Raw genomic sequence first — 16,572 nt, forward strand, 5'->3', positions numbered from 1 at the left:
GCTGTTCCCGTCACATTCTGAAATCCACTCTCAGTGCCATGCGCCGCCAAATGAACACACTCGACCTCTCCCTCCAGCAGCACCGCCGTACCCTTTTTCAAAGCTGCGCGTGCCCCCAGTTTCATTTTATCCTTCGGCTCATCCGACGCCTCAACAAGAAACTTTTTCTCTTTCTCTCAAGTGCTAAGGAACGCAAGCTCCAACAACTCATCGACACCAACACCCGTCTAGGACCCTCCACCCCTGCCTGTCCCTCCGTCCCCACCCCATCTTCCAATCCCAGCCCCAGCCGTGTATTCACTATACCCCCTGACCTTCCCCTCTCCGATGCTGAACGTTCAGTGCTCAGCAAAGGACTTAGTTTCATACCCTTACGCCCTCACCTCAATGAATTTCGGGCTCGGCATGATACTGAACTCTTCTTCCGCCGTCTTCGTCTCCGGGCTCACTTCTTTGGGCAGGAGTCCTCTCCCAGTTCAACGGATCCTTTTACCCATCTTCAATATTCTCCCTCCACCTGGACCCCTCCCTCTGGATTCTTACCTTCTCTCGATCTTTTCATTGAGAACTGTCGGCGCGACATTAGTCGTCTCAATTTCTCTGCTCCTCTCACCCATTCTAACCTGTCTCTCTCTGAACTTACTGCACTCCATTCTCTCAGGTTCAACCCTGACATTGTCATCAAACCCGCTGACAAGGGTGGTGCTGTTGTTGTCTGGCGCACTGACCTCTACCACGCGGAGGCTGAGCGTCAACTCGCAGACACTTCCTCCTACCTCTCCCTGGACCATGACCCCACCACTGAACATCAAGCCACTGTTTCCAGGACTGTCACTGACCTCATCTCCTCTGGGGATCTCCCTCCCACAGCTTCCAACCTGATAGTTGCCCAACCTCGGACGGCCCGCTTCTATCTCCTACCCAAAATCCACAAACAGAACTGCCCCGGTAGACCGATCGTCTCAGCTTGCTCCTGCCCCACAGAACTCATTTCTCGTTATCTTGACTCCCTTCTCTCTCCCCTTGTCCAGTCCCTTCCCACCTACATCCGTGATTCCTCTGACACCTTACGTCACATCAACAATTTCCAGTTCCCTGGCCCCTACCGCTTCCTCTTCACCATGGACGTCCAATCCCTCTACACCTCCATCCCCCACCAGGATGGTCTGAGGGCCCTCAGCTTCTTCCTCGAACAGAGGCCCGAACAATCCCCATCCACCACTACTCTCCTCCGTCTGGCTGAACTTGTTCTCACGCTGAACAATTTCTCCTTCAACTCCTCTCACTTCCTCCAAATAAAAGGTGTGGCTATGGGTACCCGCATGGGCCCCAGCTATGCCTGTCTCTTTATGGGGTATGTGGAACATTCCTTGTTGCAGTCCTACTCCGGCCCCCTTCCACAACTCTTTCTCCGGTACATCGATGATTACTTTGGTGCTGCTTCATGCTCTCGTCAGGACTTGGAAAAATTTATTAATTTTGCTTCCAATCTCCACCCCTCCATCATTTTCACGTGGTCCATCTCTGACACTTCCCTTCCCTTCCTTGACCTCTCTGTCTCAATCTCTGGTGATAGACTGTCCACCAATATCCATTACAAACCCACCGACACCCACAGCTATCTCGACTACAGCTCCTCACACCCCACTTCCTGTAAGGACTCCATCCCATTCTCTCAGTTCCTTCACCTCCGTCGCATCTGTTCCGATGATGCTACATTCAAAAACAGTTCCTCTGACATGTCCTCCTTCTTCCTTAACCGAGGTTTTCCACCCACGGTCGTTGACAGGGCCCTCAACCGTGTCCGGCCCATCTCCCGCGCATCCGCCCTCACTCCTTCTCCTCCCTCCCAGAAACATGATAGGGTCCCCCTTGTCCTCACTTATCACCCCACCAGCCTCCGCATCCAAAGGATCATCCTCCGCCAACTCCAGCATGATGCCACTACCAAACACATCTTCCTTCACCCCCCTTATCGGCATTCCGTAGGGATCGCTCCCTCCGGGACACCCTGGTCCACTCCTCCATCACCCCCTACTCCTCAACCCCCTCCTATGGCACAACCCCTTGCCCACGCAAAAGATGCAACACCTGCCCCTTCACTTCCTCTCTCCTCACCGTCCAAGGACCCAAACACTCCTTTCAAGTGAAGCAGCATTTCACTTGCATTTCCCCCAACTTAGTCTACTGCATTCGTTGCTCCCAATGTGGTCTCCTCTACATTGGAGAGACCAAACGTAAACTGGGCGACCGCTTTGCAGAACACCTGCGGTCTGTCCGCAAGAATGACCCAAACCTCCCTGTCGCTTGCCATTTTAACACTCCACCCTGCTCTCTTGCCCACATGTCTGTCCTTGGCTTGCTGCATTGTTCCAGTGAAGCCCAACGCAAACTGGAGGAACAACACCTCATCTTCCGACTAGGGACTTTACAGCCTTCCGGACTGAATATTGAATTCAACAACTTTAGGTCGTGAGTCCCCTCCCCCATCCCCACCCCCTTTCTGTTTCCCCCTTCTTTTTTTTTTTCCCAATAAATTATAAAGATTTTCCTTTTCCCACCTATTTCCATTATATAAAATTAAAAAAAAAAACCCACTAGAGCTATACCTTGAGTGCCCTACCATCCATTCTTAATTAGCACATTCGTTTAGATAATATCACCAACTTTAACTTTAACACCTATGTGTTCTATTGTACTATTGTTGTTGACATCTTTTGATGATCTGCTTCTATCACTGCTTGTTTGTCGCTACAACCACACCAACCCCCTCCACCTCTTTGTCTCTCTATCTCTCCGCCCCCCACACACACACCTTAAACCAGCTTATATTTCAGCTCTTTCCTGGACTCGAACTCAAGTTCTGTCGAAGGGTCATGAGGACTCGAAACGTCAACTCTTTTCTTCTCCGCCGATGCTGCCAGACCTGCTGAGTTTTTCCAGGTAATTCTGTTTTTGTTTTGGATTTCCAGCATCCGCAGTTTTTTTGTTTTTTTTTTGAGCTTTAGAGGAAGTTTAGCCTGATGGGTTTGTGGAAGGGAGGGACGTGGCAGAGACAGCTGATTGGATGGTTTTGATCTTAGTAACAAAGAAGTCCATGAGCTACTTACAGTTAATTGTTGGAGGTGAGGGGGAAGGAGATAGCAATGGAGAAAAGGAGCTGGGGGTTATCTTTGCATTCCAGGGTGATCCTATTTTTAGCAGACAAGAGGAGAACTTGACTGTTTTATGTGGTCCACCTAGATGTGGTGATTGGTTTGGGAGCAGTGATGAAGACTGTCACCATGGGAGCAGCCAGGGTAGAGTATTTGTTTTATTGGGGACTAGGGCATCAAAGGTAGAGGTGAGGGCACGGTTGAGCAAACCAGTAGCTGCAGAAATATTATGGTGAACAGAGGGCCAAAAACTAGTTAGTTGTAAGTGAATTGGCTTTTTTTTTCCAGGGACAGCTACAGAATATTTGGAGCATGGAAGGGGGATGTAGATGATGAATGTTACAAGGAAATGCTCATGGATGGCCTTATCTGTGATTATATGATACAATCAGCAAGACCACATGAGGTGGAAAGGTCAAGGGGATGCTTGGCAAATATTGTTTGGGGAATTTACATGGAGGATGGATTTAAAGTGGATAACAAGGCAGTGAACTCAGGATGAGATAAGATGGAGACACGAATCAGAATATCGTTTGGGTATCCTTCAACAAACATTACACCATATCTTCTGTCTTGAACACTATTATGCCAACCAATGTTCTCTTTTTCAGTATATCAGGAATGTCAGGACATTTCGGATTATTTAATCCACTGGAACCACCACTTTCTGCTATGTGTATTAAAATCGTAGGGCATCTCAGACTAATTGTTAATATCAGCTACAGTATAACTTCAGGGAAAGTGGTAGGAAAGTGCATTTCAGAAGGGCCCAGAGAACTGGTTGGTCTTCCAGGGAACTTTTAAAACTTTGAACAGAATGTTTTTAATGTAATTAATTGAAGGTGTCAACCTCTGCACCTTTTGTGGGATCCTGCGTGCCCAGAGCACTCTGGTACCTGGATACTGGTCAAACATAGGTTAACATGGACTATGTTGCCAACTGCACATTGCAATCGGCTGCCATCATTGTCAGGTCCTCAACTATACAGTTTTTAAAATTCTTTCACAGGGCATGGGTGTCACTGGCTAGGCCAGCATTTTTATTGCCCATCCCTAATTGTCCTTGAGAATGTGGTGCAGCAGAAATGTACTCAGTCTACATGTGGCTCTTTTTTGATGCTGTTAGATTGTGAGCAATCTTAATGGCATAGGATAGCACTTACATGTTGATCTAAAACTGCTGGCCTCTTCCGGGTTAAAGGCTATTTGAAGCAAGACTAGACAATTTTGATGGATTAAATTAAATTGAAGCTGAACCATCATAAAATATTAGCTGGTTTCAGAAGCAATATTGGGTGACAAAATTAAGTGTAATTTGCAGTAAGCTGTCCAAAAGTAATGTTGATCAATTGCTTGGAAGATGGGAGTCCATAAGGGTAACTTCCATGGACATATTCGTAAGTCTGTAAACAAAGAATCTAATAAACAGTGCCACATTTAAGGAGTTTATTTAAAGCATTTGGTAATTTGCTATGATATTTCACTATAATAAAATAGATGTTACTGAATATTATTTCATATTTTCTGTTGGAAATTACATTTTCAGGAATTAAAACTGGTATAAGCAGATTTCAGAAGTGAATTCCAAGTTGCTGAACTGCTAAGGAGAAATTTACTGTATCACTGATAAACCAGGAAAAGTCCTCAAGTATTAATTCACAATATTGATGCTTTTCTTGTATATTTCACTTAACAGAACCAGTTTCATCAAATGGTTGAACTCACTGAAGAAGCTAGGAAAGCATATCAGGAAATGCTTAATGCCCTAGAGCAAGAACTTACGGCAGGTGAAGGAAATTCAACAGAGCCACTGTGTGATCTGCCAGAGGAAAGCACAATTGCATTGGATAGCGTGACCTCTCAATCTTTTTCTGAAGCCAGTGAACCAGATTATGGTGCATATCAAATACTGTATAGTGGTTTAACTGCAATCAAACCTTCTTCACAACATTACATAGATGTGGGACTTTCCTATACTTTTGAATTGTGAGATATTACTTAAATTGCGATCATGCATGAAGGCAATATCTCCAGTTAGAAATTTAAATCATTAACCAACAACAGTAGTTACAGAGCAAATTAAATTTGTACATGTTCTGGTGTTAGAAATATTCAAATTACTTATGCTGCAAAGTTCTTCCTTCTCAGTAGGAGTACTGAGGGAGTAGGATGTATGGATGCAAGTTCTGTAGATACTGTAAAATCTAGCATTTTTCTTGTAAATGAGTCAGACTTGAGGTGTTTATACATACAAGTTGTTGTGTATAGCACCTCTAACATAAAACATCCCAATGTAAAAACATTATAAAACAATATGTCACCAAGCCCTATAAGACTATAAACTTAGCCAAACAGGTAGGTTTTAAAAGCGTCTTAAAAGGAGAAAAGTGAGCTGGGAGCACAGAGGTCCAGGGTGAAAACTCCAGGGCTTAGGCCCTAGGCACCTGAAGGCATGGTGACTAATGGTGGAGCAGTTAAAATTGGGGATGCTCAAGCAACTGGAATTAGAGGAGTGCAGTTATCGGAGTTGTAGGGCTGAAGGAGAGTAGAGATAGGGAGGGAATATACCAGGGAGGGATTTCAATAAAGGATGAGAATTTTAAAATTGAAGCTTTATTGAACCAGGAGCCAGCATAAGGCAGCAAGCACAGGGGTGATGGTTGAACATTTGGTCCAAGTTAGGACATAGGCAGCAGAGTTTTGGATAAGCTCATGTTTGGAGTTTAAGATGTTGGAGGATGGCCAAGACTGTTGGATTCAAGGTTCTCTAGCTTGGCTCCTGGGGTGAGAGGCTGAGTAAATTGGGCCTATACTCTTGGAGTTTAGAAGAATGAGAGGTGACCTTATTGAAATATACAAGATTCAAAAGAGACTTGACAGACTAGGTACAAAGAGGTTGTTTCCTCTGGCTAGGGAATCTAGAACACAGGCCACACTCCCTGAGATAAGGAGAAAATCATTCACTCCAAACGTTCTGAAACTTTGAAATTCTCTACCCTAGAGGGTTGTTAATGCTGAATCATTGCACATGTTTACAACTGACGTAGACAGCTTTTTGGCGCCTCGGAATCGAGGGATAGGGGGAGTGGGCAGAAAATTGAGTTGAAGCTGCTCACTAACTCTCAGTTTGGGTTCTGCCAGGACCACTTAGGTCCTGACCTCATTACAGCCTTGGTCCAAACATGAACAAGGGCTGAACTAAACAGGAAGTGAAAGTGACTGCCTTTGACATCAAGGCAGCATTTGACTGAATGTGGCATGAAGGAACCTATCAAGACTGAAGTCAAAGGGAATTGGGGGAAAACGTTTCACTTGTTGGATTCATAACTGGCAAAAAGTAAGATTGTTATTGTTGGAGGTCAATCATCTGAGCCCCAGAATACCACTGCAGGGTAGTGTCCTAGGCTGAACCATCTTCAGCTGCTTCATCAATCACCTTCCCTCCATCATAAGGTCAGAAGTGGGGATGTTCATTGACAAGTGCACTTCGTTCAGTACCATTTGCAACTCCTCAGATGCTGAAGCAGTCCGTGTCCATGTGCAGCAACACCTGGACAGGATTCAAGCTTGGGCTGATAAATGGCAAGTAACGTTCATGCCACACAAGTGCAAGGCAATGAAATGACCATCTCCAACAAGAGAGAATCTAACCATCTCCCCCTGACGTTCACTGGCACTACCATCACTGAATTCCCCCACTATCAACATCCTGGGTGTTACCATTGATCAGAACCTGAACTTGACCAGCTGTATAACTACTGTGGCTACAAGAGCAGGTCAGATGCTGGGAATTCAGTGGTGAGTAACTTGCCCCCTCACTCCCCAAAGCCTGTCTGCCATCCACAAGATAAAAGTCAGGAGTGTAATGGAATACTCTCCATTTGCCTGCATAAGTGCAGCTCCTACAACACTCAAGAAGCTGGACACCATCCAGGACAAAACAGCCTGCACCATCTCATCAGCATTCACTCCCTCCACCACCAATGCACAGTGGCAGCAGTGTATGCCATCTACAACATGCACTGTAGCAACTCATCAAGGACAGTACCTTCCAAACACACATAGAAGGACAAGGGCAACAGATGCATAGGAACACCACCACCTTCCAAGCTGTATTGACTTGGAATATTGCCGTTCCTTCACTGTCACTGAGTCAAAATCCTGGAACCCACATCCTAACAACGCTGTGGGTGTTCTTACTGCACATGAACTGCAGTAGTTCAAGAAGGCAGCTCACCACCACCTTCTCAAGGGCAATTTAGGATGGACAATAAATGCTGGCCTAGCAAATAGCAGAGCAGACTTGAGGGGACTCCTACTTTTTATGTTCTTATATTCAAGAACTTTGGAGAAGAAAGCATGTTTGAAGATGGGGCAGCGGTTTTCAGGGACAGAGGGCTTAAGGATTTATTTTTGAGGAGGTGTATTGATGGCAAATTTGAATGAGAGGAGGACAGAATCTGAGGGGAGAAACCATCAACAATGTTGGCTATCATTGCAACCAGAAATGGAAGTTAGGTGGTCAGTAGGTGGGAGTAGGGTCAAGAATGTTGGAAGTGGATCCCGTGGACAAGATGAATTCTGAGAGGATATGGGGGGGTGTGAAATAGAAACTAGAGAAGGAAACCAGTTCATGGCCAGAGTGTGGGGATGCCGTAGAGGAAGTTTGGCCACCTGGGCTAAGGGGAGGAGAGCAGTTACAGAGGCAGCTGATCCGATGGTCTCAATCTTGGTGACAAAGAAATTCATCAACTCCTCACATTCTTTGGAGGTGAGGGTGGAGGGGATGGGGGAAAGAGGGTTTTAAAAAGATGGCTTGCAGTAGAGAAAGAAGCCGGGTGTACCTTTGTTTTCCATGATCATCCTAGAAAAGTAAGTCATTTTCACAGATGAGAGCAGGACTCTTTAGTGGTTTATGTGGTCCAGCCATACCTGTAGTGAATGCCTAAACCAGTTGTTCGCCATATCCATTCATGTCTATATCCCTTGGACTTAAAACAGAAATGAGGGCCATACTGGGAGAAAGGCCAAGGTGAGGGAGAGTAATATTGGGGACTAGGGCATCAAAAGTAGTGATGGTATTGTTGATCAGATGGGTAGCGTAGTGAGTGCGCAGTTATATGTGAATTGGGGAAGAGCATTTTTTTTTCAGCAACGGATACAGAAGGAAGTAGACTTTGGAGGGGGAAGTGACATGTGGATGGAGAGCGATGCAAGGAATTGATCAGAGATAGCCAAATCTGTGATTGACATTACAGGGGTAGCAAAACCACACGAGGTCAAGCAGGTAGCCGTGAATATATGTTGAGGAGTTTACAAGGAGGGTGAAATTAAGGGAGGATAAGCGGGCAGTGAGCTCAGGAGAGAGAGAGCGATTAATTGAGCTGGAGATTAAAAGCACCTAAAATGAGAAGCTACTTAGCGCAAAGGCTAAGGGAGGAAAGCAGTGAAGATAGCTCATTGAGAAAGTAAATCTTCGGCGGTAATAGAAAACCAATTTTAAATGTGAGGGGTGGAACAAGGGGTGAAATGCTCAAAGAATAAAATGCCAGAGGAGTAAGGGGACTGTTCAGGCTGAGATTTGCTTATAAAACACCAGCATGACGGTCTAGGTAAGACAAGTGGTGAAAGGTATGGCCAAGTGGGGAGGCATCAATATCCCTCAGTCAGCTTTCTGTCAAGGCCATGAAGTCGAAGCAATCATCCACAAAAAGCTCATGGATCGCAAGGCTTTGTTCACAAACCAACAGACATTTTGGAGGGAGATGTGAAGGAGATTGTGATAGGTAAACCAGGATCAGCATTGGGAAGGAAATGGAAACTGGGCAGGGAGAAGATTGGCAAGATCAGCGCCCTGCTGGCACACTGGTTGGGAAGGTTGGCAAGAGAGTAGGATGGGGAGCGGGGTTGCTGCTTGTGAGGAAGCAGGGACTAGTGTCTTGATGGGCTGTTCGCAGAATACCAAGAGACACAGGAAAGCTATAGGTTTATCTAAGAGAGAGTCAAGCCTGGGAAGACAGTAGGAGTGTAGTCTAGGAGTATTGGGGTGGGGATTGGGAAGGCAGAGTACCCAAGAGAGAAGAAATGAAAGTAGGCAAGACACAGTCACATGAGGAGACATGTTTCATTAAATTTTTAACGGTTTTAATAATTTCTTTAAAAAGCGCTTCAATCTCCCTGAGGCAGCTTCATGCCTCAGGGAGATTGAAACATTCTTTCACGCACATGCGCAAAAGAACGCCGGACCCACATCTCCCTCCTCCCCCCACCCACACACATAGCACTCGGCGCCACCGCTCACAATCCATCCTGGGAAAAATTCAGGCCCAGATCTCTGGGCCTAGTTGTCATAAAGGGATCTTATAAGCTAGATTGTTAGTGATTGCCAATCACAAATGGTGGTTCCAGCCTCTCATTGCAAACATCGGTTTGTGGCCCAGTGCAGAACTCTGTTACAGTGAAACAAGGAAGTTTCTTTGATAATGAAGGAGTAAAGAAGGAAAAAAAGTTCCCCTGAACTATTTACGAAATTGATCGTCGTTTAAGTAAGGGCGTGAAGCATAATCCTGTGCATATTAACTTTAAAAGTATTTCACCTGATTTTAATCATGAAACTAAAAACTTTTTAAAAACTAAAAACTAATTTCCCCATAAGCATAACAAGTGAGATTCTTTTAAAGCCTCTTTTTAATTTTAAACCCTCAAATTGCTGGTAAAGCCAGGTCTCTGTGGGCTTTTTTCAGCATCTGACATGAATGTTGTAAGCTACAAATGTTAAATGCTGAGAACCATATAAAATAAGACGATACTGCTATTCACCATGAAATACTTTTTTTCTTCCCACCCTTTCTTCCTTTGTTCCATTTGTGCTATTTTAACTTTTGTTAATCTGGCCTTCTGTGGATTCCAACCTTTTATGTATATTTAATAATTTAAAAACCCTTACCTGTTTTACTTCCTCCTGTCTTCCATTATCCATTTTGAATGTAGGAACAATGCCAAAAAGAAAAGTTTTCACTGTGATGAGCAAGTAAACTCCAGCGCAGCCCCCAAAGCCCACATGCACCCAAACAAATTAGTGAATTTGTACTGTGTGGTAAAAGATTACATTGAGTTTAACCCTGACATTAAATTCTGCGCTTCTGGAGAAAGTAGATTGTTATTTTAAACCTTTTAAATATCTGTCCAAAATAATTTGTTACCTTTACGTAAAAATAATTAATTTGAAAAATATCAACTATTTTATTAAACTAGAGTTTTAGATTCTAGATGCTAATTGCACCTTTTGAAATGGAACCATAATGTTATGCAGTTAAAAGGTCTATTGTTTGAAAAAAAACCAAAATGACTAATAATCTGCATTTGAGTATGATTAGAATATTTGATAATTGGTCTGTTTTACTTTGTTTCTTAACTGCAACTGATTAGGAGAATGGGGACTCCCAATGGATATAGAACAAGTTAGAGGGAGGTTGTAATTTGATACTTTTAACTCTGCAATGAAATGATGGGATCTATCATTTTTACAGTTACTACATGGAGAAACTTGCTCAAGAGGCAGTGTAACCTCAACCTGTCAGACACTGAAAATACAGGAAATCCAGAGACTCTCCACTGTGACTCAGAAGAAGAATCTGGTGATTCAATACAGAATTTTCCAAAATCAATTCTTGATTTTGAATGTCAAGCAGCAATAAGATGAATGTGTGGTTTTTCATAGCACTGTAAAATGTTTCTGCAGCTCTCTATCCACTATTTTGTGCAGGAAATAGTGATTAAAATTTACAGTAAATGAAAAGGCCTTTCATAACTGTCACCTTTTTTATCTATCATCCCCAAGTGAGATTAAATTTAATTGCATCCCACTGTTCCAAAATCTAATTTTCAGAAGAATGCTAATTAAGCATTGATAAACATCAGGCAACCTTCAATAGTCCGAAGAAACTAAGTATGATCTTTGGCTGAAAGCTAATTCATTGCCTCTTCCTGAGTTTGAAACTTGTGATATTTTGCACCAGTGCCACTCCAGTATAAATGTCCCTGAGATCAGTCAGACATCTCTTGTACACTACAGTTTTCCAACTTCCCTGAAATTTTTAATCTCCTACTGTAATAGTTTCCATCAAGGATGATGGTTTATTCTGGAACAGATCCCATCCAGAGACTAGTGAAAGAAAGTTTGATGGCCAGCATTGCTGAGTTCTAGATGACTTTTTTGGACAGCTGCTTATAGAACAAACACATCCATTGCAAAACTATATGATAATCCATCTTTTTGCCATTCAGAATGACTTAACAATTTGAAATGAACCATTGGAGAGGCACTGAGGCATACAAATGCCACCATGGCAAAGTATCATAACAAGCCTTCCCTCAGGACACGATATTCAAAAGCGGCCTCTCCAATGACAATATATAAAGTCAGAATAACTAGTCAAATGTCCTTGTGATGCATCTCGTTATAGTACCTTCATACTGAGTGGATTTTTTCTATGAATGGTGAGTAATTGCCCTCAAATCCAAATGGACATCTCTTCATTTTGTAAACCTTCAAAATACATAACCTGACATTTACCTATGTGATATGTCTACAAGTGCATCAGTTAATTGGCTCATGTTTCTTTGAATGTGTAGACTATAAAGTTTGCTAATGGTATTAAACTGTGTGGCCAGATAAGTATACAACAAAAAAAAACCCTCATCACTCTCATCTGTGAATAGTTTGAACAGCAAAGGACCTAGCACAATCTTTGCAAAAGTCCATTGTAAGTCACTCAAAATAGTTCCATTTATCATCACTTCAACTTCGAAAAGAGTTTTCCGTCCATGTGACTGATTTGTTATTAACGCCCTGGATGAACTGCGCTTAACCATAATCAATTGCAAACCCCAACAGGCTTATTTTGAAAGAACATGACTAACTCCTCTGGTTAGGATTAGCTTCAGCTGTGGTTTCTCACAACCGAAATGGGAATAAAACATGTTACACTAGTAAAAGCAGAATGCAGCTTAAACCCCTAATCTAAGGAGTCTTTCTAACCAATAAGTAAAAACTGCAGAAATGTGGATTTCCCATGATATACTGGGTGTTTATAAAATCCTTGTGGAACTTTAAACTGGGATAACTTTGGACGTACACATGATAGAAGCAAACCTTAGTCGGCACATGAAAGCATAATGCATAAAGTTTTAACACAACACACACATTTCTAGACTTCAACATAACAGCCATTTTTTTATGAAGCATCGTTAAATCCAATTTTCTAACTTATGATTGAATCATCTGCTCAACATAACCCAGTCCAGAAATGAGGGAATTGCCAGACCTGACCACTTTAATATTGGATGGAGGTTCCATTCTAAATAGGCCCCTATGAAAACCTGGACTGTTTTACTTTACTGTTGCCATTTTCATTCTGTTTCAGCATCATTATCATTAAAAAAAAGTTTAGAAAATATGCTTTCATATGCCATGTTTGTTATCAGGTATACATCCAATGTTATTAAAATTGCACCAGAATTTTATAAACATCCTGTACTGCTAACAGCTTTGCAGCAGTTAGCTCTGCAGAATGGAGCTAGCTCCAAAGGTTGCTAGTTACTTTTACTTTGACAACACACTACTACAAAATCAGCTTCAAAAGCTGATGTATCAAAAATTGAAAATGTGTTATATGGAATTAATTGGAGATAAGGAACGTAAACTTTATTTGTCACCTCTTACACATATATCATTATGAGTCATTCCTACAATCTTTACTGTTAACCTTATTTAAAATAGCAACTTCAGCATGCATTGAATCTAGTCCAACTCAATAATCCTTCTCATTTATTGGAAAAGGCTTTATATTAGAAATCTATTCAGTTTTCAGGTCATTGTGATCAGCACATTGTTTTAAACATTATTGAAACTATTTGTATGGAGACTAATAATGGTCCTGTTTGTCGCACTAAGGCTCCAGCTTATTTCTTCAGTGGACCAGCTAATTCACTTTATACTGTAGACTTTTCACCTCTATGCTAAGCCGACCTCATAAATTATGGCAGGTTATCCGAGGACAATTAGTTGTGATGTGCCAAAGAATATTTTTTTTCAAATTCATAATGCTGTCTCAATCACTTTGAGGTAATCGCCTCTCAAATCCAAGGGACTGCTCTGCTGGTTTAATCACTCAGTGGAAATTCCACTCCTAAACTTGCTGATTTTTCCAGGATTAGGAGATCTGCCCTAATTTTGATACTCTAGGTGCCTGCCTGCACTACTATAGGTCTATTTTAGTCACCCACCAGAAGGGGAAGCAGAGAATGTGGCCATTCAAAAGCTTTTTGTGCCACTAGCACTGCAGCAATTTTTAGAAGTGTCGATGGCCCCTTTCATAAGAGGGATGATTAGACCAAATTAGCATTTTTGATAGGGATCCAAACTTGAACCACCTAGTGGGTTTCACCAAGACTGAGTTGAAGGTTGGTATGCCTGATTGAATCATCTGCTCAACATAACCCAGTCCAGAAATGAGGGAATTGCCAGACCTGACCACTTTAATATTGGATGGAGGTTCCACTCTAAACAGGCCCCTATGAAAACCTGGAACAAAACTTGGCCAGACTTCTGTACCTCCTCTGTGTAGTTCCATGAGACAAACATGAGGAATGCATCACAAGGAATGGGCATTTTTGGGCCCAGCATCTTTTGTCTCTGAGCAATGACGACCAGTAATGCCTCCAGCTCAGTCTTAATCTGTGCTGAGTTAGCAGGTATAACAGCGAAGTGTTACAATTGGTTTTGGCACCCATTGGCTAGGGAGAGAAAAACCTATCAAGGTTCCTACTGCTGATTGTTATTCAGTGACCCCAACTGGGTGTGCAAGTGTGTGGACAGTGGATGAAATAGAATTAGGCATGGTGTGATTTACTCCATCAGTGTATAGTCTGCCTATGTTCAATATCAAGGACCATGGGAAGAATTGCCAATCGGTGAGGCACTGGAGCTCAACCATCTATAGAGTAATGAGGGAGCCAAAGCCTTCAGCAGCGATGAGGAAGAGGTGAAAAAAGAGGGTAAAAGGAAAAAGCAGTGAAACTATATAAATCCTACTTGATTGCCTTAATTTCGACAAGGAATGCAATATTTTCACAAATCCGTTTCTGTTTTTAACCTAACATGGTCTGATAAGCATACTTTAGTTTGGGGGTTGTTTTGCTCAAAATTAAACTAAACTAAAATGCCAGTTTCATGCTTGCTCAATTTTTGCATTTTCCAAAAATTATGATGGACTTAGCCTATCCTTATAGTATCATGTTCTGAAAACAGTGATTAACTGCCACCTTTACTATATTTAGTGTTTAATATTTCTTTGTTTTTAATAGTTATACAATTTAGACAAATCCAAAATATGCCTATGCTAGATTATAAAGAAATTATGCTGAGGATGGTTTAATAAGATGACAAAAATACAAAGAATGCCTGCACTGCCTTGAGCACAGTTGCTCTCCTGTAGGCAGCTCAGTCTGCTTTGTGGGAAGTAGGTGACTTATTTACTTTTCTTGCTGCAGAAATACCATACCAAAAAAAAGTGTGCTTTTGTTTTTTTTTGTTCAACACTGTTCCTTTTTCCTTCCTTTGCCTGGATTCTGCTATTAAATGTGCAGGGGGAAACAACTGCACAGAGGGTGTGCTAGTTATGGAATAGCAAGAACAGTCCAAGAGAGTTGTTTCTGCATGCCACTTGTGCCTAAACATTCTTTAATTGGTTCAGGCCCAAGACCTGAGTTGTGATGAGGATTTGAGCCAGTTCCAAGTTTGTAAAACAGACATCTACTTCCAAGAACACTCTTTTTTGCAAACAACGTTAGATGTAAGCACACCAGCTGTATCAAAGGCTGAAAATGTTTTTAATTTTTGTATTTTTGCTGTTTGAAAAAAATGGAGTTCCCTTAAAAGGTCAACTTTTAACAATGTGACAAAAGGCACTATTATTCTTGCTTTCAAAAAAAAGCTGTGATGCATGAGGTGATTGGTGATAATGGGCACTGATGCCTGCTGATCTCTAGCTCCATACACTTGATTTATGAAGGCACTAAAGACTGTTTCAATATTGTAAAACTGTGACTTTTACTTTAAGGACAGATTTTGTGGCAAGTAACTTAAATTTAATGCTGTAGAATGTATTCTGAATTGCCTTTTTCATAAAAAGATGGACATCTGTCTAAACACTTTCTTTGAAAACCTCATTTAGTCGCTGTAATACTTTATAAAGACTAATTAAATACAAATGAATGTTAAATTTTTAATCTAAAAATTTATACTAGGTAAACATGATTCAAATTTTGTTGCTTTGAGTATTTTTGAAAAATAAACATTTTGACTAAAAGAACACACTGTAGTTTCCTTTAAAGATAATTAAACTTTGGATGCTGAAACTCACCTTGCTAATGGTGTCTGTCTAAAAAAGGAAGAGAAAATTGATGCACATTGTAAAAGTGAGGATAATACAGAACCGAACTTGTCTCCTCAATCTGCTTATTGAATTTGGCCTTCAACATGTAAGTAAATAAAGTGGCCTGACAGCTTAAATATTACAGCAGTTGACTATCAAAAAAGCCTACATTTGACTTCCAGTATTCTCGACCAGTCAGATGCATATCAATTTAGTGTTTTATCAGGTCTCTGCCCTCCTTGTCAAGAAACACACTACCATCCATTCTGCACAGTCATCCAATCAACAGAAAGAATGTTACATGCACTGACCAGTCAGCAGCAAGAATTCAACATGAACCGACCTATTACAAACAAAATAGAGGCAAGATCCTGCCCATATTCCCATAACCACTATATATAACTACCTCATTCACTTGTTCCATTTCATTCCTCCAGATGATGGACAGAATATGCCCGAGATGTCTTTTGGCTATAATCAAATGTAAGTTCAGAGTTGCGAATCTTCAGTTTTTGGGTGAACCTCAGTGTTGGCTTCAGAGTGATGATGATGGCCACAATGAAGAAGACAGTAACAAAGACAATGTTTGAGCTCTGCTGCTATTGGTGAATCTTAATGCTGGCTTAGGCCTAACACTGATATAATAATGACTCAAAGTTACAGTTATGGCTGCCGGTCTTGGGGTATGTAATACTGTCAGGGTGACAACAAAGATGTTGGATGAAGGCACGCCTGTGGACCAGTCCTATTTTGTTAAGTGGGTGCTGAGTGTTGTGGATTTGAAGCCGTAGCCATCTTCTGCCTGCAAGATTTCCCCAGTAGTGAATATTTCAACATCACATTCAAAAATGTCATGGGTGCATCAATGTTCTGAAGGTTTTCAAAGAAAAAGGAAGCTGTGGCTGCTGTCGATCCTCAATGCCAAACTTCTGTTTACTCTGCCATCGCAGCCATGCATAAGTATGTTGCCCATATTACAA

At 41.9% G+C, this 16,572-nt stretch overlaps 1 protein-coding gene across 5 annotated transcripts in view; it reads left to right on the forward strand.

Moving 5' to 3' along the window:
- The window catches only part of LOC121277200 (selenocysteine insertion sequence-binding protein 2-like), a 97,007-nt gene extending 81,481 nt beyond the window's left edge, over positions 1-15,526 (forward strand). For 2 of the 5 annotated variants that reach the window (XM_041186349.1, XM_041186353.1), the window contains 2 exons: positions 4,852-5,050; positions 10,685-15,526. In XM_041186349.1, coding sequence (XP_041042283.1) covers positions 4,852-5,050; positions 10,685-10,857 — 372 coding nt within the window. In that variant the 3' untranslated portion in view covers positions 10,858-15,526. Of the gene's footprint in view, positions 1-4,851; positions 5,142-10,684 lie in introns of all 5 variants that reach the window. The other 3 variants (XR_005942833.1, XM_041186352.1, XM_041186350.1) reach the window with 3 other exon arrangements.
- The last annotated feature ends 1,046 nt before the right edge of the window (positions 15,527-16,572 follow it).

This window comes from Carcharodon carcharias, chromosome 4 (assembly GCF_017639515.1).
Source record: "Carcharodon carcharias isolate sCarCar2 chromosome 4, sCarCar2.pri, whole genome shotgun sequence".
Classification (NCBI taxonomy): Eukaryota; Metazoa; Chordata; class Chondrichthyes; order Lamniformes; family Lamnidae; genus Carcharodon; species Carcharodon carcharias.